At 40.7% G+C, this 12,270-nt stretch overlaps 1 protein-coding gene across 1 annotated transcript in view; it reads right to left on the reverse strand.

The window, feature by feature from the left end:
- LOC128652613 (eukaryotic translation initiation factor 4B) overlaps positions 1-12,270 on the reverse strand; it is a 242,562-nt gene that overhangs the window by 108,847 nt on the left and 121,445 nt on the right. The window contains exon 8 of the mRNA XM_053705545.1: positions 7,876-8,058. Coding sequence (XP_053561520.1) covers positions 7,876-8,058 — 183 coding nt within the window. The remainder of the gene's footprint in view (positions 1-7,875; positions 8,059-12,270) is intronic.

Raw genomic sequence — 12,270 nt, forward strand, 5'->3', positions numbered from 1 at the left:
CTTGGGATTAACTAAGATCATCTAATCAGTCATCAAAAGTAGCCAAAACCTCCCCGAGTAACAAATGGAGGTGCTCCAGCTTAAATCTGAAAGAAACAACCTCAGAATCAGCCAAAGGAGTCACACTATCAGAATCTGAAATTTCACCTTCAGACGCTACTGAAATATCTTCTTCCTCATTCCTAAGGGAAGAAACATTAGAAGCAGCTGCAACAGAATCATAACTCCTTTTACGCTTACCCTGCAACACAAGAAAAGCAGACAAAGCCTCAGATACAGCAGAAGATATATGAGTAGCCATATCCTGCAAAAGAAAAACCAACGAGACGAAACGCAGGGCACTGCATGTGAAGAGGATTGAGATTGGGATGATTGGGGAGAAAGCTGCATTACAGCTTGAACATGAGGCTCCTGAACAACAGTCTCCCTGGAAAATGAAGGCTCAGGATCAAAAAGCCTATCCCTATACTGTACAGTCATCAATATACACGAGAGACAGAAAAGGATAGGAGGCTCTACATTAGGATACAAACATAAATTACAGGTCACAGCTTGCAAGTCCTCTTGGTCCATTTTACACACAATCTAAACAAAATAATTAAATTTGAGTGAAAACAACTTCCACAAAATAAAAATGTTACTCTCTCTTTAAATAACGTTATTACTTTAATAAAAAAAAAAAAAAAAAAAAAAGAGAAAAGAAAAAAAAAGCCAGGAAACCTGCAGAGCACCTCCACACCTTAACAAAACCAACCGGAACAGCCCAACAATCTGGACTTCAAGGGAGAAAATGGCACCCGGTCTGAATGCACACAATCAGCAGACCGCAGCTAAAGTGAGCCCTACTCCCGCAGCTCCTAAAACACACGGGACGCGCGAAAACTTGCGCCAAAAAAGCTCCACCTATCGTGAGCGTGCCTCCCACCTCCCGACAGGCATTAAACAAACATTATCAACAGCCGCCGGGAGAAAAATGCAGAGCGCTACCAAGCAGCCAAATAACAACCATAGCTACATAAGTAAAACATAAAATGTCAGCACACTCTTAAAACATGAGCCTCAACAGGGAAACCCCTTAGCAGAGCCATCCTCACACAGTGCCCCACGTACTGCCAAAATAACGTTCCTGCACATAAGCTGGATTAACCCCATAAGTGCCAAGCTTTTTGATGTGCTCTCCTCAGCAGAAAAAATAAAAATAGCACTTACCTCCAACACAAACTGCCAGGCAGCAAGGCATCTCATTAGGCTTTAAATGATTCCTTCCTAACATGGACCTGTGGACAAAAGAAAAAAGACTAAGTAAACCTACATAGTCTCTTACCAAAAAGGGCAGCATCCACATCTTGGGAGGCACAGAGGGGATTATACCCCCTAAATTCCCAAAAGTCACCACTGCTCTACTGAAGAGACTGAAGTGGATTACGGCTAAACCCCCAAAGAAAAACAAAGCAAACTTGCTCTGCTTTAAAAAAACATAATTTATGCTTACCTGATAAATTCCTTTCTTCTGTAGTGTGATCAGTCCACGGGTCATCATTACTTCTGGGATATTACTCCTCCCCAACAGGAAGTGCAAGAGGATTCACCCAGCAGAGCTGCATATAGCTCCTCCCCTCTACGTCACTCCCAGTCATTCGACCAAGGACCAACGAGAAAGGAGAAGCCAAGGGTGTAGTGGTGACTGGAGTATAATTTAAAAAATATTTACCTGCCTTAAAAAAAAAAACAGGGCGGGCCGTGGACTGATCACACTACAGAAGAAAGGAATTTATCAGGTAAGCATAAATTATGTTTTCTTCTGTTAAGTGTGATCAGTCCACGGGTCATCATTACTTCTGGGATACCAATACCAAAGCAAAAGTACACGGATGACGGGAGGGATAGGCAGGCTCCTTATACAGAAGGAACCACTGCCTGAAGAACCTTTCTCCCAAAAATAGCCTCCGAGGAAGCAAAAGTGTCAAATTTGTAAAATTTGGAAAAAGTATGAAGCGAAGACCAAGTTGCAGCCTTGCAAATCTGTTCAACAGAGGCCTCATTCTTGAAGGCCCAAGTGGAAGCCACAGCTCTAGTAGAATGAGCTGTAATTCTTTCAGGAGGCTGCTGTCCAGCAGTCTCATAAGCTAAACGTATTATGCTACGAAGCCAAAAGGAAAGAGAGGTAGCAGAAGCCTTTTGACCTCTCCTCTGACCAGAGTAAACGACAAACAGAGAAGACGTTTGTCGAAATTCCTTAGTTGCCTGTAAGTAAAATTTTAGGGCACGAACTACGTCCAGATTGTGCAGTAGACGTTCCTTCTTCGAAGAAGGATTTGGACACAAAGAAGGAACAACAATCTCTTGATTGATATTCCTGTTAGTGACTACCTTAGGTAAGAACCCAGGTTTAGTACGCAGAACTACCTTATCCGAATGAAAAATCAAATAAGGAGAATCACAATGTAAGGCTGATAACTCAGAGACTCTTCGAGCCGAGGAAATAGCCATTAAAAATTGAACTTTCCAAGATAACAACTTTATATCAATGGAATGAAGGGGTTCAAACGGAACGCCCTGTAAAACGTTAAGAACAAGGTTTAAGCTCCATGGCGGAGTAACAGTTTTAAACACAGGCTTAATCCTGGCCAAAGCCTGACAAAAAGCCTGAACGTCTGGAACTTCTGACAGACGTTTGTGTAACAGAATGGACAGAGCTGAGATCTGTCCCTTTAATGAACTAGCAGATAAACCCTTTTCTAAACCTTCTTGTAGAAAAGACAATATCCTAGGAATCCTAACCTTACTCCAAGAGTAACCTTTGGATTCACACCAATATAGGTATTTACGCCATATCTTATGGTAAATCCTTCTGGTAACAGGCTTCCTAGCCTGTATTAAGGTATCAATAACTGACTCAGAAAACCCACGTCTTGATAAAATCAAGCGTTCAATTTCCAAGCAGTCAGCTTCAGAGAAGTTAGATTTTGATGTTTGAAAGGACCCTGTATCAGGAGATCCTGTTTAAGAGGTAGAGACCAAGGTGGACAGGATGACATGTCCACCAGGTCTGCATACCAAGTCCTGCGTGGCCATGCAGGTGCTATTAGAATCACTGATGCTCTCTCCTGTTTGATTCTGGCAATCAATCGAGGAAGCATCGGGAAGGGTGGAAACACGTAAGCCATCCTGAAGTCCCAAGGTACTGTCAGGGCATCTATCAGGACTGCTCCTGGATCCCTGGATCTGGACCCGTAACGAGGAAGCTTGGCGTTCTGTCGAGACGCCATGAGATCTATCTCTGGTTTGCCCCAACGTCTAAGTATTTGGGCAAAGACCTCCGGATGAAGCTCCCACTCCCCCGGATGAAAAGTCTGACGACTTAAGAAATCCGCCTCCCAGTTCTCCACTCCCGGAATGTGGATTGCTGACAGGTGGCAAGAATGAGACTCTGCCCAGCGAATTATCTTTGATACTTCCATCATTGCTAGGGAGCTTCTTGTCCCTCCCTGATGGTTGATGTAAGCTACCGTCGTGATGTTGTCCGACTGAAACCTGATGAACCCCCGAGTTGTCAACTGGGGCCAAGCCAGGAGGGCATTGAGAACTGCTCTCAATTCCAGAATGTTTATTGGCAGGAGACTCTCCTCCTGACTCCATTGTCCCTGAGCTTTCAGAGAATTCCAGACGGCACCCCAACCTAGAAGGCTGGCGTCTGTTGTTACAATTGTCCAGTCTGGTCTGCTGAATGGCATCCCCCTGGACAGATGTGGCCGAGAAAGCCACCATAGAAGAGAATTTCTGGTCTCTTGATCCAGATTCAGAGAAGGGGACAAATCTGAGTAATCCCCATTCCACTGACTTAGCATGCACAGTTGCAGTGGTCTGAGGTGTAAGCGAGCAAAGGGAACTATGTCCATTGCCGCTACCATTAAGCCGATTACCTCCATGCATTGAGCCACTGACGGGTGTTGAATGGAATGAAGGGTGCGGCAAGCACTTTGAAGTCTTGTTAACCTGTCCTCTGTCAGGTAAATCTTCATTTCTACAGAATCTATAAGAGTCCCCAGGAAGGGAACTCTTGTGAGTGGAACGAGTGAACTTTTCTTTTCGTTCACCTTCCATCCATGTGACCTTAGAAAAGCCAGTACTAACTCTGTATGAGACTTGGCAGTTTGAAAGCTTGAAGCTTGTATCAGAATGTCGTCTAGGTACGGAGCTACCGAGATTCCCCGCGGTCTTAGCACCGCCAGAAGAGCACCCAGAACCTTTGTGAAGATTCTTGGAGCCGTAGCCAATCCGAATGGAAGAGCTACAAACTGGTAATGCCTGTCTAGGAAGGCAAACCTTAGATACCGGTAATGATCTTTGTGAATCGGTATGTGAAGGTAAGCATCCTTTAAATCCACTGTGGTCATCTACTGACCCTTTTGGATCATGGGTAAAATTGTCCGAATAGTCTCCATTTTGAACGATGGAACTCTTAGGAATTTGTTTAGGATCTTTAAATCCAGGATTGGTCTGAAAGTTCCCTCTTTTTTGGGAACCACAAACAGATTTGAGTAAAACCCTTGTCCCTGTTCCGACCGTGGAACTGGATGGATTACTCCCATTAACAAAAGTTCTTGTACGCAGCGTAGAAACGCCTCTTTCTTTGTTTGGTTTGTTGAGAACCTTGACAGATGAAATCTCTCTCTTGGAGGAGAGTATTTGAAGTCCAGAAGGTATCCCTGAGATATTATCTCTAGCGCCCAGGGGTCCTGGACATCTCTTGCCCAAGCCTGGGCGAAGAGAGAAAGTCTGCCCCCCACTAGATCTGATCCCGGATCGGGGGCCCTCAATTCATGCTGTTTTAGGGGCAGCAGCAGGTTTCCTGGCCTGCTTGCCCTTGTTCCAAGACTGGTTAGGTCTCCAGCTTTGTCTGTAGCGAGTAACAGATCCTTCTTGTTTTGGAGCAGTGGAAGTTGATGCTGCTCCTGCTTTGAAATTCCGAAAGGAACGAAAATTAGACTGTCTAGCCTTAGGTTTGGCTCTGTCTTGAGGCAGGGCGTGGCCCTTACCTCCTGTAATGTCAGCGATAATTTCTTTCAAACCGGGCCCAAATAAGGTCTGCCCTTTGAAAGGTATATTAAGTAATTTGGACTTAGAAGTTACATCAGCTGACCAGGATTTTAGCCACAGTGCTCTGCGCGCCTGAATGGCGAATCCGGAATTCTTAGCCGTAAGTTTAGTTAAATGTACTACGGCTTCCGAAATGAATGAATTAGCTAGCTTAAGGATTCTAAGCCTGTCCGTAATGTCGTCCAGAGTAGCTGAACTAAGGTTGTCTTCCAGAGACTCAACCCAGAATGCCGCTGCAGCCGTGACCGGCGCAATGCATGCAAGGGGTTGCAATATAAAACCTTGTTGAACAAACATTTTCTTAAGGTAACCCTCTAACTTTTTATCCATTGGATCTGAAAAGGCACAGCTATCCTCCACCGGGATAGTGGTACGCTTAGCTAAAGTAGAAACTGCTCCCTCCACCTTAGGGACCGTTTGCCATAAGTCCCGTGTGGTGGTGTCTATTGGAAACATCTTTCTAAATATCGGAGGGGGTGAGAACGGCACACCGGGTCTATCCCACTCCTTAGTAATAATTTCAGTTAGTCTCTTAGGTATAGGAAAAACGTCAGTACTTGTTGGTACAGCAAAATATTTATCCAACCTACACATTTTCTCTGGTATTGCAACTGTGTTACAATCATTCAGAGCCGCTAACACCTCCCCTAGTAATACACGGAGGTTTTCCAGCTTAAATTTAAAATTTGAAATATCTGAATCCAATCTGTTTGGATCAGAACCGTCAGCCGCAGAATGAAGCTCTCCGTCCTCATGTTCTGCAAGTTGTGACGCAGTATCTGACATGGCCCTAGCATTATCAGCGCACTCTGTTCTCACCCCAGAGTGATCACGCTTTCCTCTTAGCTCTGGTAATTTAGCCAAAACCTCAGTCATAACAGTAGCCATATCTTGTAATGTTATTTGTAATGGCCGCCCAGATGTACTGGGCGCCACAATATCGCGCACCTCCCGAGCGGGAGATGCAGGTACTGTCACGTGAGGCGAGTTAGTCGGCATAACTCTCCCCTCGTTGTTTGGTGAAATTTGTTCAATTTGTACAGATTGACTTTTATTTAAAGTAGCATCAATACAGTTAGTACATAAATTTCTATTGGGCTCCACTTTGGCGTTAGCACAAATAGTACAGGTCTCATCCTCTGAATCAGACATGTTTAACACACTAGCAACTAAACTTGCAACTTGGAAATATTATTCAAGTAAAATACAATGAAAAACATACTGTGCCTAAGAAACACAGAAAGATATATGACAGTTGAAATCAATAAACTGAAAAGGTTACAGCATCAAACTTTGTAAAAACAAAACACAATTTTAGCAAAGGCTTGTTCCCATTAGCAAAGAATAACTAACCCTGATGGCATAAAAAAGTTAAAGAATAAACGTTTTTTTTTTATTTTTTTTATCACAGTCAACTACAATCTCACAGCTCTGTTGTGAAGATTACTTCCCTCAAACAAGCTTTGAAGACCCCTGAGTTCTGTAAGATGAACCGGAACATGCAGGAAAAAACAATGAGCTTCTGACTGAAATTTTTGATGCGTAGCAAAAGCGCCAAAAAAAGGCCCCTCCCCCTCACACACAACAGTGAGAGAGATCAGTAAACTGTCAGAATTAGATCAAGCAACTGCCAAGTGGAAAAATAGTGCCCAAACATTTTATTCACCCAGTACCTCAGAAAATGAAAACGATTTTACATTCCAGCAAAAACGTTTAACATAAATTAAGAGTTATTAAAAAGCCTGTTGCTTGCAAATAGGCTAAAGTCTTATATACACAGTGTAATTCCAGTGAAGTACCATTCCCCAGAATACTCAAATGTAAAATATACATACATGATATTATATTGGTATGGCAGGATTTTCTCATCAATTCCATTGTCAGAAAATAAAAGCTGCTACATACCTCTTTGCAGATTAATCTGCCCGCTGTCCCCTGATCTGAAGTTTACCTCTCCTCAGATGGCCGAGAAACAGCAATATGATCTTAACTACTCCGGCTAAAATCATAGAAAAAAAAACTCTGGTAGATTCTTCTTCAAATTCTACCAGAGAAGGAATAACACACTCCGGTTCTATTAAAAATAACAAACTTTTGATTGAAGAAATAAAACTAAATAAAATCACCATAGTCCTCTCACACATCCTATCTAGTCGTTGGGTGCAAGAGAATGACTGGGAGTGACGTAGAGGGGAGGAGCTATATGCAGCTCTGCTGGGTGAATCCTCTTGCACTTCCTGTTGGGGAGGAGTAATATCCCAGAAGTAATGATGACCCGTGGACTGATCACACTTAACAGAAGAAATAAACTCTTGATTGAATAATTAGACACCTAACTTACTCCTTCCTTGTAACTGATACAAGCAAAGAGAATTACTGGGGGTTGTGGGTAAGGGGAGTGGTATTTAACAGCTTTGCGGTGGTGCTCTTTGCCTCCTCCTGCTGATCAGGAGTGATATTCCCAATAGTAATGATGATCCGTGGACTCACTGTGTCATTAGAAAGAAACATTAAAATTCCATTAAACACCATGCTTTTGTGCTTGATTCAAACTCCCTAGAAAGGTCAAAAATCAAATCATGAAACCTGCAAAATGCTGCAAAATCAAATATTCAATGTGGAGCACTTTGAAAACCTATTTTACAGAGTTTACTTTTTGGCCGTCCAAAGGCACAAGGGTCAAAGCATACATTTTTACACATTCAAGTTTTTTTTCAGTTACATAATTTTGTAAAATTACTGCTAACATCTCTTTGAATGGGAGCTCCAATATACCTCTCTCTTCTCGCCTTTCCTCATTCCGAGAGTTACCATTCCATCGGTCGGATCGTTCTGGCCTATCATCTTTTCGGTCATCATATCTATCACCACCATATCGTTGTTCTCCACCTCTGTAATCATCATTTTGTCGATATCCACTGCCAAATGCTCTTCGGCCACCACCCCGAGAGTCATAACCTAAAATGAGAATATAGCGGAAACACTTGTAAAAAAAAACGATATGAACACACAGCGAGATATCTACAAACATTGTATAGGGGGTTTAAATATATATTAATGAGAAACCTTATAACACAATTCACAAAATCAGTTTTTGTCATCGGTATGCATAAATGGAAGTTATCACCATTTTAGGAAATTGTGTTAACCAATTTTTGCCAGTTTAAATATAGTATAGCTTTAAATAAATCATTGTGGAGATATAAGTATATAAAAAGTGTTCGCAAGAAACATTTATATAGCTTTTGTCTTATAGGGGCATTCTTACACACTTAAATACATCATAATATTAAAGAGACATAAAAGTGAAAAAAAAACAAAAAAACAAACAAAAAAAAACGGTCTGTGTTCTATGCAAGCAATAGTGTAATAATAAAATGATCTGTGAGTTTATCACTTGCAAAGAGGTTTAAAGTTCGCTACAGAGCAGCAATGCACTACTGGCACCTGATTGAACACATCTGATGGGAGGCATGTGTGTAGCTACCGCTCAGGAGCCTACCTAGGTATGATTTTCAACAAAGGCAAACAAAAGTATTTACTCTTCCTTTAAATACTTTTTTTTATACCTTTCCTATGTAGGGGATTGTTTATTTGCAGTGATAAAAATTAAGATACATAGCATGCACACAAAGATAATGAGCTTTGTCTTCTGTTCAAGTGAAATGAATCCATAAATAAATGTTAGCTTTTATGACCTATTCAAAAGCAAAGATTAGTCTGAGAATAAAATGCAGATGTATTTAAAAAAATATATATATATGTTAATTGTTTAAATATTAGGGAAACAATTGAAAACATTTAGTTTCTCTAAAGTAATAGGTGTCATGTTGTAACCTAGGTATTCTGACTCAGATAGTTGTGATAGTGATCTATCCCTTGCTGAGACCTCTAAGCCTGGCCTGGATAAGAAGATACAATCACTGCAGACAATCCTTGTCAGATAGCTGAACTCACCAATACCTTGTTCATCCACAAAGTTGCTTTATTCTGAATATCAGGTTACAGCAGATAATGAATACAGCAGATGAATGAATGGTTAAAGTATTTTGCGGTCAAAAGATGATACTGATCGTAGCTTGCAATGTATTAACATGAGTGCTTGTTACATGAGGCTGTTAGCTGCAGCCATGACACAGGAAAACATCATAAAACTACAAGGGCGGAGTAATACACAAAAAGGAAATGCATAATAAGGTCAGAGGTAAGATACTGGAAAACAGGAGCATTACCAAAAAGTGTCAGTAGATGGCAGTACAGAACAAACACAGGGAAGCCTAGAAAACAATGGCATAAAAATATATGATTTCTTAACTATAACAACATGAACATAACAGAGGCTATGTAATATTCTATGCCTCATTGAGGCAGCACACTAGGTTTCCATTAGCTATTGAACAAACAATGGCTAGGTGAGAGTTAACCATCTAACAGAATTTTAAGCTTCCTTTAACATTGATATATTCCACGCTTTAGCTGTCCCTAATTGTCATCTGCAGAAAAGATAAGGAACCCTAGATTTTAACATGACACTCAGTATTTTATAAAAACTCAGGGGAATAGAAAAGCCCACAACTTTCAGAGTTAAACTACATGAAACAGTGCAAAAATATAATTTAGGTTTACCTGATAAATTAATTTATCTCATGGTTGTGAGTCCATGACCCTTACTCCTGGGAATTATACTCCTGGCCACTAGGAGGCATAGATTCCAAAACTCCCAGAGCCCTTAAAACCCCTCAAACCTTACTGGAAACTAGTCTGACATACAGCCAAGCTAGAAAAGAAGGAGGTAGGAAAAGAAAATAAGACCAATAAAAAGGAGCAGGGAATCGAGAAGTGCATACAAACTGCTGCCAGAGCAAAACAATCACAATAGAAAAAACTTGGAGGGCCAGTGGACTCTCACCACCACGAAAGAAATTAATTTTTAGGTAAGCATAAATTATATTTTCTTATACTATTCCAAAATACTTTGGATGCTTAGTTTTTTTTCCACATAAAGAATTTTTTTACAAAAATTATACAATAATATTTAATGCCCAGAAACAGCTGCCTGAAACTAACCTATGAAAAGCTGCTTCAAAAAAACCAAAAACATCAAAATGGTAGAATTTAGAAAAAATATCTAAGAAAGACCAAAAATCTTCCTAGCAAATTTAAACAGAGCACATTCTTAAAGACCCATGAAGTAGCAACCGATCTGGTAGAGTGGGCAGTAATCAATTTAGAAGGAAAAAAAAACTTTAACCAAGAGGCTAACAAAACAGCAGTAGCCATCTGACCCTTTCTAGAACCAGACGAAATTAACAAGCTAGAAGATTGTAGTTTTTTTCAGGCTACTAAGGATTTTTGACAAAGCTCTGACCACATCCAAATAATGGAGAATCTCCTCCTTAGAATTCTTATGACTGAGTTAACTAAAGAAACCACCTAAGGCAAAAGGTCAGACTTGGTTCTCAAAACTGCCTTATCCTGAAGAAAAAAAATCATCAAAGAGCAGAAAATCCGAAACTCTTCTAGCAGAAGAAATAGCCAAGCAAAAAAACCTTCCAAGACAAAAACTGAATATCCAAAACATGCATAGGTTCAAAAAGAGGAACTAGGCTTGTGCATTCAGATCCTTTGTTAGGATCCGAATGTGAAAGCGATATTTTGCTCTCTTCTGTGCTGAAATGATTCTGGCGCAAGATCACCATGTTAAGATCTGGATCTGCACAGATCTTAACATGGTGATTTTGCACCAGAATAAATCTGGCGCCAAAAAGAGCTCAATAGCGCTTACTTTCGCAATCAGATCCAAATGAAGGATCAGAGTGCACAAGCCTACTGAAAACCAATATAAGATTCCATGGAGGATAAATCTGTTAATCACAGGCTTTTAATCATGACTAAGACCTGGATAAATTTTGAATTTTCAGCAATCTTCTTGTGAAATGACAGAAAGAGCAAAAATCTGACCCTTAAAAGCACTAAAGAAATTGAAGAATTCTAGGAGAGTGCCAACTGAAAACCCATGTACCACACACAAGGAAATAAAAACAACTCCGAACCTTGTGATAAATCTTCCTTGTCACAGGTTTACAAGCCTGAACCAAAATGACAGAATCAGAAAAACCTTTCTAAAAACTATGTGTTCAATCTCCAAGTCATCAAGTTTAGAAATTTTAAATCCTGATTAAAACAACTGACCTTGAAACAGGTGGTCGTCATGCTGAGGATGAAGCCACGAAGAACTGCTGCTCCAAGTCAAATGTTGGAGTTATCAGGATTACTGATGATACTTCCTACTTGATCGTGGCTATTTCCCTTTGTAATAAAACAAGAGACAGAAAAAAGTAAACCGGACGAAGAAACCAAGGAGCTACTTAAGCATCCTTAAACTCCACCCGAGAATCCCTGGACCTCGGAAAATATCTCAGGAGTTCTTAGTTTAAACAAGAACCCATCAGATTTACTTCAGGAAGACACCATAGGTCTACAATCTGACTGAAGATTTCCAGATGGAGACCATTCCCCCCTGGGTGAAGGGATTGACAACAGAAAGCCTGCTTCCCAATTGCAAACCCCTGGAATATAAACTCCAGAAATTATATGGGAATTACTTTCTGCCCAAGTCAGAATTCAGGAAACTCTCCTCAATGCCAGGGAACCAAGTTCCCCCCTGATAATTTATATAAACCACTGCTGTGACATTGTCTGACTGGAATTGCAGAATAGTCTCTTTTCAGGAGAGGCCAAAACTGAATGGCCCTGAAAATTGCATGGAGTTAAAGGACATTTAAAGGCAAAGTTGCCTCCCAAAGTAACCAAACTTCCTGTGCTCTCTGAGACCCCCTACCCAAGAGGCTTGCAACTCTCAAGATCACAGTCAAATCTGGATGGACAAAATATTTCTTAGAGGCCCAAAATGGAGGTAGTCAACTTAGGTTTCAAGTTTTGGAACATATTCCCCCCTGTAGACGAGGTGGTGATAGAGAACAGCATCTTAAACAGAGGGAGGCATTCTGGATTTTTACTTTAAATTCATTATCACCATTGGGTATGAATAAGGATTATGACTTATCTGTTTTTATTTTTTGTAAAACATGTTTTTGAAATCTAGTCATCTAATCTCTTTTCTTTTCTGAATGTATAGCGTTATATATAGAAATATGATGTTCCCCAGTC

This window comes from Bombina bombina, chromosome 3 (assembly GCF_027579735.1).
Source record: "Bombina bombina isolate aBomBom1 chromosome 3, aBomBom1.pri, whole genome shotgun sequence".
Taxonomy (NCBI): domain Eukaryota; kingdom Metazoa; phylum Chordata; class Amphibia; order Anura; family Bombinatoridae; genus Bombina; species Bombina bombina.